At 36.8% G+C, this 22,329-nt stretch overlaps 1 protein-coding gene across 1 annotated transcript in view; it reads left to right on the top strand.

Annotated features, from left to right (window-relative positions):
• Positions 1–21,778, top strand: part of LOC107753676 (metabotropic glutamate receptor 8-like) — an 81,586-nt gene extending 59,808 nt beyond the window's left edge. The window contains exons 8-12 of the mRNA XM_016569877.1: positions 1,444–1,580; positions 4,396–5,331; positions 17,203–17,449; positions 21,249–21,520; positions 21,641–21,778. Coding sequence (XP_016425363.1) covers positions 1,444–1,580; positions 4,396–5,331; positions 17,203–17,449; positions 21,249–21,298 — 1,370 coding nt within the window. The 3' untranslated portion in view covers positions 21,299–21,520; positions 21,641–21,778. The remainder of the gene's footprint in view (positions 1–1,443; positions 1,581–4,395; positions 5,332–17,202; positions 17,450–21,248; positions 21,521–21,640) is intronic.
• The last annotated feature ends 551 nt before the right edge of the window (positions 21,779–22,329 follow it).

Below are 22,329 nucleotides of genomic sequence, written 5' to 3'. Positions count from 1 at the left end.
TCTTGTAACAAAGTAGTGGTGGTAGCGGACAGATTTTAAGTATCAGTTCTGCTTAAAAAGATGCGATCTAATCCTGTTTATATGAAATAAGCCTGCTCCCGAGCAGGTTTGAGCTTACGGACCTGTTGCTATGACAGCAAATCTGGGATGAGCTTGGAAGAACCAAACAATCCAAGATCATGCCAAATCATCAACAATCAAATCCAGCTAACTGAGTTAGCAACGTACGAAGAACGGGGCCGTGGTTGCGGTGCTTGTTTTGTTGTGTTTCGTATTATATTGGGTTGTTTTGCTCTTTGTTTTGTTGTGGTCTGTTTTTTGTGTTGTCTGCTTTTGTTTCGTATTGTGTTGTGTTGTTGTTGTTGTTGTTGTTGATGTTGTTGTAGTGGTGCTTGCTTTTTTTCGTGGTGTTTGTTTTGTGTTTTATTGTGTTATGTTTTGTTTTGTTGTATTGTGTTTTGCTTTTGTTTTTTTGTTTGTTTGTTTTTTTGGTGTGTTTTGTTTTTGTCTTCTGTTTTTGTTGTGGTGTTTGTTTAGTTTTTTTAAATAGTTTTGATTAGTTTTTTTGATAAGAAAAACTAAAATAAACACTCATAGTTAGTAGTAATAATTTTTTTCTTTTCGGCTGTAAAAATGCAGTTTTTGTCATACAAATACAGTACACTAAATTGTGAAAATTGACCATCACCATGCCACAGTCCGCAAAAATGTCACCTAAAGTAACTTGTGCTATTGACTTTATTTGATCAGTCCTTTAACTTTATTTGTGAGCTCTAACCTTGTCAGTGAATTGGCTCGTTTGGAATCGTTGCCTGGCATGCGGTCGCATCTTAAAAGATAATGTGTGTGCAGAGCGTGCGACTCTGAATGAGTAATCTGATTATTTTGTTGCTCGAGGTGTGTCGTAACAGCAAGCAGCATTTCCTGTGGAATCCTCCAGGCCCACTCCACGGCTGACTGTATGCAGGTGTTTTAATAATGCATGATTCCCTATCTCGAGAGGCACTCATTTGATACAAACTCTCCCTCCTCACGAGCTGCTCTGTATGCCACTGAAATTGCTAATCTGAGACGATTCCTGTAGGCCCGAGAAAACTCACCAGGGCTTCATAATGATGGAATGATTTTGTATAATAACAGATAACAAATGAAGAAGATCCTCTTATGCTTTGTTAGCAGTTCACTCAATTGTTTTGTTCAGAATATGACACTAATTTCATTTTTAGCTTATCTGATTGTAATTTATTCATCTTGTTGGTTGAATGGATCTGGAGCATTATGCATACTTTGTTTATGCAGAAATCCTGATGTTTTTATGTCTCAAGTAATGTCTGATGTGTTTACTGATTCATCTTGGCCATGGGAGATTATGTAGCTGAGATCGTCTGATTCAGGATTTCACAAGATACGAAAATCATAATGTTGTTTTATCTCTTCGGACAGGAAGTGCAAAGACCCTAGTTGTGTTTAATGAAAACGGAGACGCCCCTGGACGCTACGACATCTACCAATATCAGATAACAAACAGGTCGGCTGAGTACAGAATCATCGGCCACTGGACGGACCAGCTGCATTTAAATGTAAGGAGTTCATCTACGTTCCTTTTCAAGTGTACTTAAATGTTAGAGGCTGCCTATAAAACAGTTATTTACTTTGGTAATGATGATTATGGTGTAGACGACTGTCATAATGATTATGGCAATTACACTGTACAATTAGTGGTGTTGAATTAACACCCGTAATTCAGAAGTAACTTTTTTTGAACTATCACCCAAAAGCCAGTATTAGTTTTCCTACACCGTTCATAGGGTTGCAGCCTCCATGTTACAGCTAATGCTGTGAGATTTTATGTTTGTTTTGTCTTAAACATAAAATAACCTGATCCTGTTTGATCAAGGCATGCGACTGTTCTGACTTGTCCAATTTTCAGCATCAGTTTTTCATCTTGCATCAAAATTCTGTCTATTCATTGTATGCATTTGAAATATATAGTGGGGTTTTGTTTTATTGTACCCAAGTGTACCTAAAATAAAAAGTGTTTAATATACAGGTTTGTGGCTCTTAATTTCCTATTAATTAACCATTTGTAATCTTATGTTCACTGTTCATTTTTTATAAATATAGGATTTGTATTAAATCTATATTCATTCATATAGTCAAATCGAATCGAGAATTGAAATCAAAAATCGAATCGAATTGAGAGCTTGAAAATCGAAATCGAATCGAATTTGAACATCTGAATCGATACCCAGCCCTATTTAACAGTTTGGGGTCAGTAAGATTTTTGTTATTTGAAAGAAATTAATACATTTATTGGGCAAAGATGCATTAAATTGAACACAAGTGACATTTACAGTGTTTAAAAAAATGCTGTTCTTTTGAACTTTCTGCTCATCAAAGAATCATAAAGAAAAATGTATCAGATTCAGTGACTGTTTTCAACATTGATAATAATAATAATAATTATTGAATAATAATGAAAATTCAGCTTTGCATCGCAGAAATATATTACATTTGAAAATGTATTCAAATAGAAAACAATTAGTTTAAATTGTAATATTGTTTCACAGTATTACTGTTTTTTTTTACTGTATTTTTGGTTAAAAAAATGCAGCCTTTGTAAGCATAAGATAATTTTCAAAAGCATTAAATAATCATACAAAGCCTAAGCTTTTGAACAGTATATTATATTATATTATACCATGGTCTGTCTGAATACTCTGATTGACTGATTCTGATTGGCTGGCAAGTATGCATTAAAACCGTTTAATGCATAGGTTGTTCCAAGTCAGTTTAATCACTGTTCTATATTAATGCGCTGATTTAATTGATGCACACAAACCCCCACACACAGAGAGAGAGAGAGAGAGAGAGAGAGAGAGAGAGAGAGAGAGAAAATAGCCAAATACTAGATCACTACATTATATTCCTCAGCAATGAGGTGGTAAAATCGTTGTTTTTAAAGTAACTAAACACAGCTTCATCGTTTGTAGAGAGACATGCAGATGCAGGTAACACACGCACACAACTGTCATCTCTCTCTCTCTCTCTCTCTCAATAGATAATTAATTCAAATAAATTCTATAATTCATTCGAATAAATGTGATCTTACCATACTATTTCATCTCTGTGTCTGATTTGAAGCGGGCAGAATGTTAGCGCTAATGAGCCGTAACTGACAAAAATAACGTCCGGTCCTTCCGGTCAAATATTGTGCTGAAAACATCATTAACAGCTTTAACTTGTCAATGCAGGAAAATGACCAAGGTATAAGCGGGATAATGCACGGCTAGCTGTGCATTAAACAATTTTAATGCACTTTGCGGAGGCAACCACTTGGTACACTTAAAATCATATAATGCACAGCTAGCCATGCATTATACCTTATATATTATATTATATTATATTATCAGGGGTGCACATAAGTGGTACGCAGGTCCGCATGCACGACCAAAACAAAAAATTCGCTGAGTAAATAAGTTCTGACAGCGCATATGCGTACCGACATGATTGACAGCTAATGCACAATCACCCATTTTAGATCGACAAACTGTACTGTATAAGATTTCTGTTCAAACTGAAAGCATAAATCTAGGCTGCCTTTTTTTTAAAAGCACAATGCAAAACTGTGACACTTCATTCAATGACGTTCTTCGATCGGCAGCTTCAAACCCGGAAGCGCATATACTTACTTTGCCAGCAACCCGCCAAAATAAAAGCCTGCTGATTTTAAGTTCGAAAATGATGAAAATTAAACAAAAGTAGTAGTAAATATTAATATTTTATTTTTAAGTTTACTATAAAGTAATTGCATTTGTATTTAATACTTCCCTTTAATTTTAAAATATAACAGTATCATACTTTATTATTTAGTTTATTAATTTTATTTAAGAAAAAACTAAATAAATAAAGTGCAATATTATTATCAGTCTTATAAAAAAAATTGTATAGTTATATTTAATGGGTAACAGTATATGCAGTGTAAGGACCAAACCAAATCTCCAGGTTCTCATATGAGAACCAGGCTGAAAAAACTTATGTGCACCCCTGTATATTATATATTATATTATATTATATTATATTATATTATAAGAAAAATGTTTTATTTAAAAATGACAAATTAATTAGCAGTTTTACTTATTTTATTTTCTCTGTCAAACAGGTAATTCCCACTATACTGTTGACAAATTTTCCTTCTTTATCTTTTTAATAACTCTTAATTAATGTTACCTTCATGATATGTTCCTTTGTTAAATTTGTATTTTATTTATTTTTTCATTTTATGTTTTTATTTTATTTCATTTTATTTTCCCTACAAATTAATTCCACAGAATCTGAAAATAACAAATGCTTTTTGACATTTACCAGAATATTTCTGACATTGTTTGTCTTCAGATGAATGCCATGCAGTGGGCGAGCGGAGACTCATCCGTGCCGGCGTCTGTATGCAGCCTGCCCTGTCAGACCGGCGAGCGGAAGAAGGTTGTGAAGGGGGTGTCGTGCTGCTGGCACTGCGAGCGCTGCGAGGGCTACCATTACCAGGCCAGCGAGTTCACGTGCCAGCTTTGCCCATATGAGCAACGGCCAGATCAGAACCGCACCGGCTGCCAGCCAATCCCCATCATTAAGCTGGAGTGGCACTCGCCGTGGGCTGTAGTACCCGTCTTCATTGCCATCCTGGGAATCCTCGCCACGACCTTCGTGGTGGTGACGTTCGTGCGTTACAACGACACGCCAATCGTACGGGCCTGCGGCAGGGAAATGAGTTACGTGCTGTTAACAGGAATTTTCCTATGCTATGTCACCACGTTCCCCATGATAGCAGCGCCCGATGTGGCCGTCTGCTCCTTCCGCAGGATCTTCCTGGGTCTGGGCATGTGTTTCAGCTACGCTGCCTTGCTCACCAAGACCAACCGCATCCATCGGATCTTTGAGCAGGGCAAGCAGTCGGTCGCGGCGCCGCGGTTCATTAGTCCCGCCTCCCAGCTAGTCATCACCTTCAGCCTGATCTCAGTTCAGTTAATGGGTGTGTTTGTGTGGTTTGTGGCCGACCCGCCGCACACCATTGTGGATTACGGCGAGCAGCGTACGCAGGACCCCGAGAACGCCCGTGGGGTGCTCAAGTGTGACATCTCGGACCTGTCACTCATCTGCTCACTGGGCTATAGCATCCTTTTGATGGTCACGTGCACTGTTTACGCAATCAAGACCAGGGGAGTGCCGGAGACCTTCAATGAAGCCAAGCCCATTGGATTTACCATGTACACCACCTGTATCATCTGGCTGGCCTTCATACCCATCTTCTTTGGGACTGCACAATCTGCAGAGCGGGTGAGTCTAAAGTGCTAATTACGGGGTTTTTTTCTGAAGAAGTGAATTTTTATTTACAGTAGGTGCCATGTTGAGATCATCTGCATCCTGTCATGTCATGGTACCATAATGTCTCAGTATAAAGTCCAAGATCACACATCATACATCTTTACAGACAAAATGTTTTTTCCCCCTATTGCATAGCTGCTGACTTGCATTTGTTGAGTTTTTGATATTGGTCACCTGCATGCTTTATACGCTACCATTTCAAAGTGTGTTTTTTTTTTCTTGCATCCCTCTTTTTTAGGAGTGCAAGCGTATAGCGCTGACGCCCTTTTGTAATTGTTGCAATGTCCAAGAATCGGCATTCTTCACTTAAAAGTGATCGGGGAGACCAAACCATAAGTCGTAGAGACTTGAAACTTGGAGGGATGGTAGTAGGGGAGCGCGGGGCACAAACCAACGCGGGGTTAGTTGTAACACACATGGTTTAAATATTTCCACACATTCTAGAATAACAAAATTTACAGTATTTACTATTTGCCATATCAACATTATATAGAGAAAAAAAGTGCACCAAATTTCGAAAATCTTTTAAAGATATCGCTGAACATTTATTTTACCACAGTAAAAGTACATTTTTGGCTTAAGTACATTTTTCATTTCAGTTTTTAGTATTTATTTAAAATGAGAAAAATCTGCAATTATTTTAATCTCCAATATGTTATTTATCAGTTTAGATGGTTTTTAATGCTTTGCTAACTAGCAGAAGACACTAACCGGTTTTAAATTCCGCTGAATTTTAAATTTTAAATGTTGTGCAGATGGGGAACGTTGTAACACTGTGTTACAATGTGCCCCGCTGTTCTGTGACATTAGTGATGTAATTTACACGGTTTACTTTAATGCATTTTAATGAGAAACTACGAGAAACAGGTGAAAAAAGACTGACAGGCAATGTTTTTTTTATTTTATTGACAAAATATTTTAGTTTGTCTTGTATATTTTAATCAGATAACATTTTAAGCTGCCATTTAGTCATGTTACCACATGCCCCTCAGATGTTACAATGTACCCCACCTATGGGGCATGTTGTCACATTTCACTTCCATTTTTTGAGGGTAAATAAAAAAAAACGTATACGCTGTAATTATGAAACAAAGAGACATATTTGTTCTAGACAATTGTGAAATGACTGTGGATAAAAAATTATACTCTGAACCCAAACGGAGAAAGTCAAAAAGTGTTAGGCTGTGCCCCGCTCTCCCCTACTCACACCGTCTATAACGTCACCAAGGCTTGCCCCAATCGGCCTGACAGGGCTGCTACAGCGATCAAAAGTATGAAACCGCTCATAACTCACAAAGGACAAAACACAGGATTTTGGATTTTTTGCGAAGTAGTCCAAGGTTTTTCGCTCAATCAGAACCAAACCAGTGCAGAAAAGTTCTCTGGAGTCTGATTAGCAAAAGTTATCAAAGTCAAGTTGAAGTTCTATTGTCGGTCAGAACAGGATGCAAAAATGTTCAAAGTGGGTGGGGCCACTTTTACTAAAACGACTATAACTCTTGAATGGAATGATATATTTTCACCAAACTTGGAACACATATGAATGAGGTCAATCTTTTTTTGTCAAATTGCAAAAATTGGGGAGTTTGACCACTTGGTGGTGCTATATCAGGAAAAAAAACATGAAAATGGCTGTAACTACGCACCCATTAGTCTGATTCACTTGAAAGTTGCATGCATGCATTGTCTTTGACCAAGGTGCCACCAATATCTGTGAGGGCATTGGTGTATCTCCGAAAACATGGCCGCCATCAGCCAATCAACCTTAAGCACATATTAGACAAGGTTAACGGAGGCCGATCGGAATTCAATTTTGACCTGTTTGACTCTTGGCCCTAGAGGTCTGTAAGAAATTAAAAAGAAATCGGCCACTAGGTGGTGCTATCGCATTTTATGCCTCGTATATCGCACGTTTTTTCACACATACACACAGTATTCATATCATATGTTAGAGCTCCTCATTCTGAACAACTTCTAGAACCACTGCTATCAATCAAACCGTTCGTTAAATATTTGACATTACGTAGCTACTTTTTAAAACTCGTCCTAGATGGTTTGTCCAGTTTTCACCTAAATTGATACAGACACACAAAAAGTTATCAAAAGCTTTCTGATAGACCCAGCCATTATGAAATAACGCACAAATGAATTTGATGAAGAGCTCGCCAAAATGGACATGAGGCTATATCTCCTCAATGCTTTGTCGTGTTCAGACCAAACTTGGAGTTTGTTATTAAAACCATGACCTGAGGTTACCTGCACAGTTTTGGCACAGTGCCACCTAGTGGTCAGGAGATATGAAAAATCTTGGGCATGTTGGCACCAAACTGTGTGCATGCGTCCCAATGTGATTACTGTCCATCCTAAATTCTATGTGATATTAGTAATTTTCAATACTATTTAGGGCAGATAGGTTGGATAGTATGCACATTGGGACACAGGGTAAGTCTCATCGTCACCCCCAGTTAACCACACAACATTAATTTGGGAGCAGTGCCACATATTGGTCAAAAGTGATAAATCATTAAATAATATTTTATTTATTATTATTCAGCCTTTTTGGGTAAAATATTAAAATGTCTATAATTTCTCAAGTGGCTTAAAATAATTGAACCCCGGTATTTGCTGCTTGCAGCTATATTTTTTCATGTTTTTGAAAAAAGTCTCTGCATTTATTTGATCAAAAACACAGTAAAAACAATAATACTTTAACATATTATTACAATGTATAATAGCTGTTTACTATTTTAATATTTTCAAATGTAATTTATTCCTGTGATGCAAAGCTGAATTTTCAGCAGCCATTACTCCAGTCTTCAGTGTCACATGATCCTTCAGAAAGTATCATATTACATTCTGTTCGGTAGAGTCATTAGGTTATATTACAACTTAATATGAATCCTCCCTCAATCAGTGCAGGTACATCTGTATACAGCATTTTATATACTAATATGTAGTGCTATTGTCATTACTGTCATTATCTATCTTTGCATACCTCTTTCTTGTTGTTGTGCCAACATGATGAAGTGAATAGATGAGGATCGTCTATATCATCTCCTCATTGGCAGCTCCATCAGTACACAGTCCTTGTTAGACTTTTAGGTCTTTGCATCAAAAACAAGCACTCATCTAAGAGATGCTCATTATCAGATATATGGAGATGATCAAACATGACCCGGAGGAATAGTGCTGCTCGTAATGGGCCATAAACAGAGCATGCTGCCTCTGTCAGTCCAGGTCAGTGTGGGTCTTATAATGTTGATAACTTCAGTGCTGGTCTGCAGACTGTAGGCTGAACCCTCTGTTCTTTCTGCACCAGAATGTATTTCTGTCCAGTGCTCATTAGTGCTGCCGAGAGAAGCCATGATTAAAAACAGTCTTCTCTGCATGTCTAATGTCTGTGACATGTGTTGAGATTTCCTCCTGCTGTCAGATATTGATGTCAAGTGTTATGTTAAAGGACAAATTGTGCAAAAACTGAGGATTGAAAGCAATGCTCATTAAGAATTCATCTCCAAGAGCTCAACAACATGATTTTCTCAAGATATAACAGCTAGAGATGGAGTTGAACTTGTTGACCTAACTGCTTTCTCTTAGCATGGATGGTTGTCTATCTATTTATATTTTTTATACAGACGGTGCTCTGGAATACCTGATTTTGGATGGTCAATGGCTGCATTCTGTAGTTTTATTGAAAGATGACCACTAAACTGTAACTGACTGAGCATTTGGTTTTGCTATTTAGCATGTTTTATGTCTGCTATCACTTTTCCTCATATAATAAATAAATATATTATTAAGATGAAATATATACACACATTCATTCTTTTTAGTTCCATATGTTCACAGTTTACTATAATAGTTCCAAAAAAACTTTTGATAAAGGCATTTTTTATTCTCTAAATTTCCACAGGCCCCAGTTTGAAATCCCTGCACTGGGCAAGAATCTTTCTCATCTCAACTATTGAACTTTCTCATCAACTTTCTCATCAAAGTGAATAAATCCCAAGTGATGGTGTCCTAAGCGGTTGCCTGTGTAGTGTAATGGTTTGATCAGCATTGCTGTTGGGTTTATTTTGCTATGATCGACTAGCTATTTGTTATCCCTTACATATTTTGTTTGATCATATTTTCCCTGCCGAAAGGACATTTCCTAGCATTCTATCATTTTGTGAGTGTGTGTTTGTGTTTACAACATTTAGTAACCTTACAGCTTTAATAAAATGTATTTTTGACACCAATGCTACAATGTTCTAAATCTACTGCTGAGCAGAGACATTTTTGAAAGCAAAACACCTGTGAAAAGCCTGACATGCTATCGCATCCAGTTGTGCATGTAACACAGAATAAGCTCATGGAACGATTCAATGTAGTAATTAGCAAAAGGGATTTGAAGCACATTGACATTGATCGAATTGGCATTTTCCCACTTAAAATGTTCGCGGTATGTGACGTGCATGAGGCTCATTACAATAGATTATCCCTTGGATAGTTTCCCTTGCAGACAAAATACCTGCCAATCAACTCAATGGTCTGTAATCCATTGTACCAACCTATTGAAAATGACGAGAGGGGGTTAGCGGTTTCAAATCTACCTCAGCATGTGTTTTGAATGCAGCAAATGCTAAACCTTGAGGTACTTAGGTATTTTTTATCCTTGACACTATGAGTGTACAATATGTCAGTATGAAATCAATGTCATGTCATGGGTCAGACTTGAACCTGGATTATCCACATGAGCACCAAGACTCAATGCATCTGGACTACATGCACTAATCACCTCACCCTATTAACATTTAGATGGTTTCTTGTGGGCTGTGTGCTGACAAATTTCTTGATTATTTAATCACCCCCAAGCTGTCCAAGATGTGTATGACTTTGTTTCTTCAGCCAAAGAGGAATTAATATGTTGGAGGGAAAAATTCCAGGATTTTTCTCCATCTAATGCAAGTAAACAGGGCTCAACATAGACCATTTTTGACGGTCCAGAATCTATATTTGGGCAGCATTAACATAATCTACATGACCCCAACCAACAATTAAGGTTCTTCTCTAGCAAAACGATCAGTCATTTTTTAAATGAAAATGAAAAATTATATACTTTTTACCTACAAATTCTCACCTTCATTTAGCTTGGTTTAGTTCACAACCTCACGAGAGAAGTATGCATGTTGGGAAGGTCACACATGAGAGCCAGCCCAACGTTTACAAGAGGAACGTGCAAAGACTATATGTTAGGATAATTAAAATATTAATTAAGCCCCAAATATTAAGGTGTGGTCACAATTACCATTGTTGGGAAAATTTTCACAGGCAAAATCCAGTAAGAACCACGCAGTTGGTAAATATTTTTTGCCGCATCGACCCACTTAAAATGTGGGTCATTTGAAGCTGCTTTTTTAGGGTACGTTTACACGACAACAATGTACTAAAAATGTAAAAGTTTTTCTATAGTGTTTTTGAAAAGTTTCGTGTACAGACGACAACATTGGTCAAAATGTTCCCTGTTCACTTGGAACCACAAAAACATCTAAAAATGCTGTATTACGCATGCACAGACACAGTCCTGTAGTCTGCCATTTTTTTTTGGTTGTCAATTATTGACAAAACACATAAAGTAATACGCATGTGCATGATGTCGCCATTTTCACAAATTTGCGTTTTTGTACTTTAAAGAAAAGATGATATTGGTATTGTTTTCAAAAACATGCATTTTGAAACCCGTTTTCAAAAGTTTGTGTTTTAAGGCCACCGTTTTCATGTAAATTAATGGCCAAAATGCTTTAAAAAAATTTTGTTTTTAGAAAATGGTGTTGCGTAGGCTATAACATCCTCTTGGGAATAACAAACACAGTTAAGCATTGAACTTTCATTAAAACACCACACAATTAAGGTACTATATGTTAGGATAATTAAAATATTAATTAAGCCCCAAATATTAAGGTGTGGTCACAATTACCATTGTTGGGAAAATTTTCACAGGCAAAATCCAGTAAGAACCACGCAGTTGGTAAATATTTTTTGCCGCATCGACCCACTTAAAATGTGGGTCATTTGAAGCTGCTTTTTTAGGGTACGTTTACACGACAACAATGTACTAAAAATGTAAAAGTTTTTCTATAGTGTTTTTGAAAAGTTTCGTGTACAGACGACAACATTGGTCAAAATGTTCCCTGTTCACTTGGAACCACAAAAACATCTAAAAATGCTGTATTACGCATGCACAGACACAGTCCTGTAGTCTGCCATTTTTTTTTGGTTGTCAATTATTGACAAAACACATAAAGTAATACGCATGTGCATGATGTCGCCATTTTCACAAATTTGCGTTTTTGTACTTTAAAGAAAAGATGATATTGGTATTGTTTTCAAAAACATGCACTTTGAAACCCGTTTTCAAAAGTTTGTGTTTTAAGGCCACTATTTTCATGTAAATTAATGGCCAAAATGCTTTAAAAAATTTTAGTTTTTAGAAAATGGTGTTGCGTAGGCTATAACATCCTCTTGGGAATAACAAACACAGTTAAGCATTGAACTTTCATTAAAACACCACACAATTAAGGTACAATCACATCTGTTGTTCAGTAATTTTTTTTGCCGCCGAAATACTGGCAATTGGGATCCACGCGATCAGGAAAAATGTCCCAGCGCAAATTTCCCAACAGGTTCAAGTTGACCAACAGAAAGCTGTTTGGTTTGAAAGTGACTTTGTGAACTGTGCTTCATACATCGCTACACTAGTAACAATAGACAGTGGATCTTTTTGGCAATAAAATGTTGACGCACCTTAATGCGCAAAAACCTTACATTAGGTCTGTGAGCAATACAACAAGCTCAATTTCACATGTTGTGTTCTGGAAATATGTCCAAACACAGTTCATAATCCAACACAAGTATGCACGGCAAACAGCAAACCAAGATTAGCCACGTGGGGTGCTATAGTGCAGCTTGTCTTCTTCACCAGTCAGGTTTCTCACAAGTTGGTTAACATTATAGTTACGCAATATAATGCATTGGCCAAGACTTGTGTCTCTGTTTGCATACAGCATATTTCTGGCTATCAAATGTAAGGCGTTTGTTATCGTACCCATTTAATTATACAGGTTTTTCATTGAGCTGCAGTGTCATTTAGCCTTTTTTTTTTACTTAATGTTTTAGATTAGCAAATTATCAAGCTTTTTAGCCTATATATAGTACAAAATCTTCCTCTCAGCTTTTCCAGTGTTTAATTCTCATCTGCTAGATAGCATATCTCAGTCAGATTAGCATAAGTGAGTTATGATAGGCTATTTTTACTCAGCGAGGTGGCTTCACATACACGAGGGATTAGTGGAACTGCAGAATTTAACATTAAAGCACTCTAGCATTCATTTTGAGAAACAAACACGATGAAAACAAACGTTGTGGTAAACAGCTGGCCCTCAGGGTGGTATTAAATTAAAAGTTACGTAAAAGAGGAAATTGTTTCCCTCAAATCAGACCGCTTTTTCATTCCTCTCCATGACAAAAGAGTCCAAATGGAAAGAAATCCGCCGAGCGTATTTCCCGTTTCCCTTATCTCTCCCGGGCTTATTTCTGTCGCCCCCACTGATGTTAAAAAGATTATTGCAATGAGCAACCGCAATATGAAGACACAGATATGAGTATTTTATTGAGGCATGTCTCTCTTATTCACATCTCCTCACTCTCATTAAAACTCAGAAGTTTCTTTACAGCTGCATGGCGTGTAATTTGAACCTTGCGCCTCCTCGTTTCTGCTTATTTTCTGCATTAACGGTCCTGTTTCTTCAGCATACTTGTGCATTTCCTCATTGAAGAGAGCCGATTGTACATTAGCATTGGGATTGCTTGTGTTAAACGTCCTGGAGTGAGGGAAGGAACTATACCAATTGGGTTTTTCTGTCAGTACCCTCACTTTGCATTGCAGTGCAGTTGAATAGAGGGGAACAGATGAAAAGTTGAGGAAAGGATGCCTGCCGGGGGTAATTAGAGTTAGATGAGTCATCTGCAGTTTTACGGACATTTTGAGTTCCAGTTTATATATAGTTGGTTGTGTTTATTCGTTCACCGCTCGCATGCTGTGGCATTGATTTTTAAACCACTTAAGCTACCCAAAGATCTTTAGTTAAATGGAGTTTACTTCTTCGTATGGCTTTTGGAGAGTGTGTTTTCTTTTTTTACCCCTGCTGTTTTGGTACTGCTGACTGACGCTGTGAATTACAATAGGCACATAAAAATATAAAAACACACTCAAGTGCTTTTCAGAATACACTATAGGGGTATGCAGTATATTCCTGATGTATTTGTGCTCATTTTGCTGCAAATATATAAAATTAAGCTGCATTCATTCGATTTGAATGTTTTCCTGCAGAGATTGCATGGCTTTGTGCTTGATTTTATGCACCTGTTATTAATGGGTGTAGCTGAAATAGCATACATTTACATTTATTCATTTGGCAGACGCTTTTATCCACAGTGAAATACAAATGAGGAATGCTTTATAAAATCGTTTCATCTTAGTGGTACAGTAACATTGAAAGTATGGCAAAGCAAACCATGGTTAATTTTTGTAAACCTAGAGTCAAGCCCAAGTTGGCAACACTGCTCATTGATTGACAGTCAAAAAAGAAATGGATGAGATGGAAAAACAACAACAACAATCTACTGGAGACAACAAGAACAACAGATGTATGCATTGAAAAGAGATTGTGTGAGGGAGTTGAAAGATAAACGCAACATTTTTACAGTTATAATAAGGCTATGTGATTGACTGTAGCATATGTTAAGCATTTGTGCCAAAACTGAAGTATTCTTTGGGCTTAAGAAAGAGTAAACTAATCATTGGAGATTTTTTAAGCAGCTAGCACTATGCTAAGATAATAGGCCAAGCTGTTAGCTTGCTAATGGCTAACTGAAAACACAAAGAAAGGGAAATGTTTAATTGAACCATTTTTCAGCTTCTGGAATTTGTTTCTGTCACACTTTATGATGTGATATACAGTATATGGAGCCCCTAAAGGGACATGGTAATGAGAAAGTAATGAGATGGAAGGAAAATTGTATTACAGTGATTTTGAGTTTTCTCTCACAAAACTTTTGCGTTCCCCTGAGAACCATTGGGTTTTCTCTCAAAATTATTGCGTTCTCTCCCAAAACGTTTGTGTTCCCCCGAGATCTTTAGGGTTCTTTCGCAAAATGTTTGCATTCTCTCACAAACGTTTCCATTGCCCCAAGAATCTTTGGGTTTCCCTTTCGAATGGGAACTCGCACTGAGTCTCTATAGTGTCCACAAGAGGACATTGTGTCTCAATCCCCTTCTCGGGGAACCAAACATGCGTAAACCAAGATGTTCCCCTTCGAATGGGAACTCGCACTGCTTCCTCTTGTGGACACTATAGGGACGCAGTGTCTTGTTCCCTTTCTCAGGGAACCATGGTAACATACGTAACCCGAGATGTTCCATTGCAAAACGTTTTCGTTCCACCGTACCTTTAGGTTCTCTTGCAAAACTTTTGCGTTCCCTCCGAAAAACTTTGCATTTTACTCTCAAACCTTTTGTGAAGAAAATAATATGAGCTGAGAGGAAAAACTTTATTTCAATGCCTTTGCGAGGAAACAAAGTTTATTGGGGGAATGCAATACTTTTGCAAGTGAACTCAAAAACATTGAAACATCATTTTTCCTCCAGTCTCATAGTCTTCCCATCACCACGTCCCCTTAGGGGCTCCATAGATATATGACATTTGACATGACATGAAAAATATCAAAGTCTTCTTGAAGAACATCTTTTAGAACATCTTCAGCAGATATTTCCCAAATAATCAGCTTCTTTAACTTAAATCAGACTTGGCAAAGCTGGCAAAGCTGGTGTTTTCAGCCAGTTTAGATGGTCTCCTAGATAGTCTCCCAGTCTGAACAGAAGTTGCCAAAACCCCTTTAAAACCAGCCATCAGACTAGCCTAGGGTCCAGCTAAAATACATAACCATTCTCGAAGAAATATTAAAGGCCATAAAACTCCTTTGCTTGTTTTAATTTAAATGCAGTACTTTTGCAACAGCTGCTATGATACATTCTCAATTTTCTTTTTCAGTTAGTGTCATTCCTTCTACTGTCTGCAGTATGGAGACTTGCACAAAAGAGTGGTAGCAGGGTCACAAGGTTAGACTTGAAATAAATTACAATTCAAAGGGAGATTCAGTGAGCATTGTGCGCAGTCAAATTTCCTGGACAGGATGGCAGTGCTCTGTTGTCTCAGAGAGACAGTACATGAAATACTCTGCTGATGTGCTTACCTCTTGGTCCACGTCAGTAAGCAATACAGTTAATTTGATTTCAGTCTCATCTAAGCAGTAGTACGGAGTGACACCCTCCTGCGGTGCTCTAGATTCTCCTCCCCTGACCTAAAAACCTGGGCTCATTCATTCTCAGCACCCCATTTCTCTTAATATAAACGTGAAGAGCTTTATCATCTGCTTCCCCCACAGCAGGCATATGTTATCATTTACTGCTCGTTAGCTTACTGATCACTCGCACCCAAGGTAAGGAAAGCAGTAATATATTTGTTAGAGAGGTTAGCCATTCATCAAACTCTCAGACGTGGGCAAGGATGAATCGACATTTTAAATTGTCTTGCTCGGGGTGTGTGGTTGCATCCTAGGTTCAAGTTTTGTGAATCTGCAAACGTTAGCATTATTGGAATCAGATTTGACTGGTGTGCGCCAAAATGGAGTCAGACCTGATCTTGAGGTGCATTCAAATTTAATAATCCACTAACATAATACTATTAGCAATAACTCGTCACTTGTTATGGAATTATCTAGCTTACATTAGCATAGAACAAATCCCTAACCCAAATTTGGTGCACGACTCATCCAAGTGCTTCAAATGTGAATGATACGTTAAGCTGCTTGCTGTGGAGAGGTGTGCCATTGCCATTGAACTATTTATTTTAACCTGGTGGACAAATAAAACAAAATGCAGAAATTCCCATAGACTTGCACTTAAGGAAGATCTTAATCCAGTTCTAGAAACCAGCAGCTGGATTCATGAAGAAGTTATTCTTAAAATGAATTCCAAGTTAGTAAGAATGTTCATAAGTGCAATCCTTGAAGAATTCTTAATAAATTCTCAGAATGGCTTGGCAGGGGTTCAGCACTCTGCATCACGTTTTTTAACTTTAAAAAGTCATTTATGGTGATTTTGAATAAGATTCTTTTTAGGAAGATGAATTCTTCTTATGTTTTGCTTTAAGAACAAGCTTAGAACAAGAACAAGATCATAAAAGAACATTCTTAAGAAGCATTTTTTTGGAATACAAAATATTCTTCCCTTTTTCTCAAGGAAGAAAATTAAGTTTAATAGCCAGTTATTAAGTTTAATAATGTTTAATAAATCCAGCCCCAGGACCTGAGGGTTGGCTCGTTTGACTAAAACTAACCATGTAGCATTAAAAACAACCATCTAACACTAAAAACAACTGCCTTATAACCACCCAAAACAACCATATTGCAATGAGCAAATAAAACATTTCATTTTGCAGTAGTGACAAATGTGGACAAGCACCACTTCAGAAAAATTTAAAAATCTAGTTGCTTTGGCCTTGGTTACATGAGTGAAAGAAGAAAGTCACATCCAGAGGTGGAGAAAGTTATTTCGAAGAAAGATTAAGAAGCCAAGTGTCGCTGTAGCTCATGGACATTTATAAACAAGAAAATGTTTTTTGTTTGTTTTTTGTTACACTAGAACTTTTGTTGCCCATATATATGCACTGTTTTGTCACCCATACTGTAGCCATTGATATCGCCCTCTTTTTTTCTCTCCAGATGTACATTCAGACGACCACACTGACTGTCTCTCTGAGCCTGAGTGCATCCGTGTCTCTGGGGATGCTCTACATGCCCAAAGTCTACATCATTATCCTGCACCCGGAACAGAACGTGCCCAAACGCAAGCGCAGCTTCAAGGCCATCGTCACCGCTGCCACCATGACAAACAAGCTCAGCCAGCTGGCCAGTGAACGGCCCAATGGAGAGGTGAAAACCGAGCTCTGTGAGAGTGGGGACAATAGTAGTGAGTACAGACGTCTTCTCTATCAAGCACAGTTTGTTAATGTTAATGTGGCACGTGGGTCAATGATGTGATGCTTTTTTTTCTTAATTTATTTAAAAATGCAATTCATGTATTTTAAAGGGGTCATATTATGCTATTTTAAAGATCATTATTTTGTGTATTTGGTGTAACAGAATATGTTGACATGCTTTAATGTTCAAAAAACACATTATTTTTCAAATACTGTACATTATTGTAGGTCCTCTATGCCCCGCCTCTCTCAAACGCTTCGTTTTCTACAAAGCCCCCTCCTTTTAGATATGTGGGGGCGTGTTAGAACGAGCCGTTTTAGGTAGGTGTGGCTGACTCTTAACTTTTATAAAGAATATCTCTTTGGATTTGAGACTTTAGTCTTTGCAACTTTACAGATCTTCTTTATGCACCAAGAGCTTGTAACACGCCAAGGAGAAAGGAAAACTTGAAATCGCATCATATGACCCCTTTAATTTTTCTATTAAAATTCATTTTGAGATTTTTCAAAGGGCATAAAATAAAAAAAATCAAGGTTATAAAAATCTCTTGATACCATAAAGATGGAAAAATAATTTTTTGAAAAGAAAACCTTTGGCTTAATATTTTATTATGGTTCTCAACCTCCAGGCCCTCCATTGCCCACAAGATGCTGGAAGATCCAACACTCCTAGTTTATGTAAATTAAATTTCAGGATTCCAGACGTTTTCAGAGCCAAATGTTCTTCAAGGTTTCCACTCTTTTTAACCAATGAATTTACATGATCGACTGGATAAGGATTTTTTTCTTAAAATATTTTTCACTAATTTCTACCTGGTAAAATATTTTAGAGCTTGGCATAACTAGAGAAATGTACATTCATTATAAACTACCCATGGATTTTTAAGATTTTATACATTTATATGGCTTGTCCAGGACTCTGGGAACCCTGGTTATTCAAAAATGTTGATTTTTACTTGTTTTTGATTATTTTAATGTGTTTTTCCCTCCAGTTGAGAACCACTGTCTCAGATATTTAAACATTTATTATTTATAAATTACATATTTTTTTATTTAATTAGATTTTGTTTTCATATATTTATGTACTTACTAATGCACTAATGGTGCACTTCCCTAAAAACTTTTATATTTATGAATTAATAAGTCATCATATTTGTAAAAATGCTTATTTAATAATACATATTTTAAAATGTTGTTTACAAAAAAAAATACAAAAATAATATGTGTACACACTACACACTTGTATTCAAGCTCTAAAAATTTGTTATTGCTTAGATGGTTACACTATATGACATTTTTAGAGCAATTTATACAAGCAAAAAAATTGTTGAAAATGATATAGTAGTTTTTTAAAACCAACATAAATACAAGTTTAATTTTAAACTATATTTTTTTTAAATTATTTTCCCTTATACAGTGTGTCATTGACCCACATATATATTGCATTAATTTATTTTAAAAAAGTAAACATAATATATTATGAACCAAAATGTCATTTTTGGGTGAACTATTCATTTAATGGTAGCTAAGCTGTGCATGATTTTTGTACTAATGAACTGATTATTCTACAGTGTTTGCATTGCTTACTCTCTTTGGTATTTATCTTGTCATCTGAAGCTTTTTATTGTGAGGAAATGGAGCAGATAAGGATGCATTCACTAGAGTATCATTGCTAATTCATTAGCTATGCTGCCTGCATTGTCTGACGCTAACACTAGATAGAACGTTTAGGCTTGGTTCACATCTCGTGTAAAATTATGTCTGAGGGAATCTGAATTACTGGCTGCAAGCTCATGGCAGCAGACTGTATTTCAGCAGCCAGTGTGCTGTTACTTTTTACACGAGGGATCCTATCATTAACCAGGGCAAGGGCAGCATGTGCAGGTCCACAGCACTGTGTAAAAGTTAATGCAAATGTTCAGACCCTCACTAATGTGCCATGACCCTTCTGCTAAAGGGCTCTAACACTGGGCCAGTTCGTAATGAGAGTCAAATGTGGCATGTAATGAATAAGCAGAGAATGCCATTTGGAGGACAAACACATTTTGGTGTTTCTCAGTGTGTTTAATTTGTGTACTGTAAATGCTGCATTACCTTGCCTGTTTAAGCAGCATTAAATATGCTAATAAGTGTTGTGAGTCAGTTCTGTACAGGTATTAGTCATTAGTAGCACCGTGGACCAATTAATAGGACAATTTTTAAAATGTTGAAGTCACATTAGTGAAATTTTGCAAGCAAAAAAGGTGCATTGTTTGTTGATGATAGTGTAGAGATGTATGAACTTTTAAACTAAACCGCTTTCTGTTTGTCATCATGACAAATCATATGTTCATCACGAAATAATATGTTAAAACCTGTGCTCTTATCATTCTGTGGACAAAATCCCGTGAACTTCGCCCCAAAAGGGAGCTGTACATGCACATGTGCACTCATCTGATTTTAATTCAGGTAACCTTGTCTTGCTTCATGTCATCTTCCCACTCATTAAACTATGACAGGTCCTTTACTGCAAAAAGACAGTCACTTCGACACTCTAAAGTGATGAAACTATGGCACCATGTGCTTTTTAAAACCATTTTCATAGGTTTCACGTTATACTGTTGGCTCGGAAAATATGTAAATGTGCTTGCCCAGTAGCCGCAGCTGTATCCCTTCTAGCCTTAACCATAAATCAGATAGGAGAGTAGATTAACTAACCTGGTTAGATTAGTGTGAGATTTTTTGCATTGTTTGTCGGGGATGGCAACAGTACGGTAACTAAGGAGGGCGAACAGTCAATTGTGACTGAAACTTAAAGGCATAGTTCACCAAAAAATTTAAATTCTGTCATCATTCATTCACCCTGAAGTTGTTGTTTGAATTTCTTCCGCTGAACACAAAATAAGATATTTTGAGAAATGTGGGTAACCAAACAGCTGATGGTAGCCATTGACTTCCATAGTATGGAAAAACTACTATGGAAGTCAAAGGCTACCATCAACTGTTTGGTTTGGAACAACTTCAGGGTAAATAAATGATGAGAGAAATTTCATTTTTGGGTGGACTATCACTTTAAGAGATTATTGGCATAGTTTAGGAATATTTCACCCAAAAATTAATAATTTACTGAACCTGATGTTGTTTAAAAACCCTGAACTGAAGGTGAAATGTTTAATAATGTGCTCTCGTTTCATGCAGTCTCTTTGAATGCACCATGAAAAATGTGTAATAACTGATTTAGTGCGATACGAATAATTCAGACCAGTTTTATGAACTGGTCTAAACAATGCAATGAAAATAACTATTTGTCTATGAAATTTTAGTCTGATTGTCGCACAAAGCTATTAAAAGACTTGGAATATAGTGTACGAGTCATATGAGCCATTTTTACTTTTTTGTGCTTTCTTTTTCATCATTTTAGGGCCTTCACTTTTTAATAATATTGTCAAGAGGTGCTGAGATATTCTTCAAAAACTCACCTTTTGAAGAAAGAAATTCATATGGATTTGTAACAACATAAGGGTGAATGATGGCAGAAAGTATAGGTGCATATTTTATGTTTGCAAAAATTGAGGGAATAATGTCTGAATGTTATTACTTTCTCAATTGTTCCATCCCACTTTTAAATGAAAGCAAGAGAAAAATACTTTTCAATCCATGAAATGAAGTGGAAATTTCATTCTGATGGTCACTCAGAATCAAACCGAATTAAGTCAGTATACCACAATTCTCTCATCTCTTGCAGTAATTTTGTTATTTTTCTTTCCTGATACACTGCTGTTTTCTTTAACTGGCTATTTCCTTTTTCAGAACCGTCCACAAAAACAACCTACGTCAGCTACACCAATCATGCCATATGAGTGCACATCCTGAAAATGGTTTGGCATGGATCTGGCTGACTCCGACAAAACAGGATCCGATGACTGAAATCCAAGCATGAGACATCAGTGTTGTTTGTGGACAAGAGGATGGACTCTTGGACTTTTTTTCCTGGATATTTTATAAGAAAGCCTAGGGAAAAAAAATGGATACAAAAGCTGCCATTTACGTGGGCAGCCGATAAAATGGGACACTGGAAAAGGGTAAGAGAAAAAAATACTAAGTTTAAAGAAACAGAACAAATATTGGAGTCGACCATGTTACATGTTATTCTAATTGTAAGTATTTTGTGGTTGTGAAAATTTTTCATTCTTGTCCCACAGTGTCAGACCTGCATTGGAAAACGCATTTGTCTCTTGTATTGGCTACTCTGGTCTGTAACCTCGGGTTGTGAGTGTGCAAATGCCATGGTTGAAGCATGCCAATTCAATTTTTTATACAAATAATTTATTTATAATAAAGGAATGTTTTTGAAATGTGGAGGGTTCTTGGGTGTTTGGACATTTATATTTTTTGGGATGAAATGTGAAATATGTAATTCAAAGTACACTCCTAAAAATTAAGGTCAAAAGGGGCTTTTCATAGTGATGCGACAGAAGAACCATCAAAGAAACTTTGAGTGAACAGTTCTTTTCTTAGTGTGAAGAACTTTTTAAAAAGTTAGAGAACCTTTTCCCACTATAAAGAATCTTTTGTACAATGGAGATTCCATGGATGTTAAAGTGCCCCTATTATTATGCCATTTTTAAGGTTGCTAATATTATTTTATGAGTCTCCTAAAACAGGTTTACATGCATGCAAGGTCAAAAAACACGTTAGTTTTCTCAAAAAATTGATTTAATTTGACCTCATTTCTAAATTATTCATAAACGACTCGTGCGAAGCAGTTCAAAGAATCAGTCTCTCTAAAACCTTCCTTTCCGTGAGCCCTCACTGCTGTGATTGGTCAGATGGCGCAGTCCTTTGTGATTGGTCCAGAGCCGTAGAGAGATTGGCTCTGGATTGGTCTACC

The sequence above is a fragment of the Sinocyclocheilus rhinocerous genome, unplaced genomic scaffold, assembly GCF_001515625.1.
Source record: "Sinocyclocheilus rhinocerous isolate Xijiao unplaced genomic scaffold, SAMN03320098_v1.1 scaffold200, whole genome shotgun sequence".
NCBI classification, from domain to species: Eukaryota; Metazoa; Chordata; class Actinopteri; order Cypriniformes; family Cyprinidae; genus Sinocyclocheilus; species Sinocyclocheilus rhinocerous.
The sequence above is the reverse complement of the archived record's forward strand: the minus strand, read 5'-3'. Positions and strand labels throughout refer to the sequence as shown.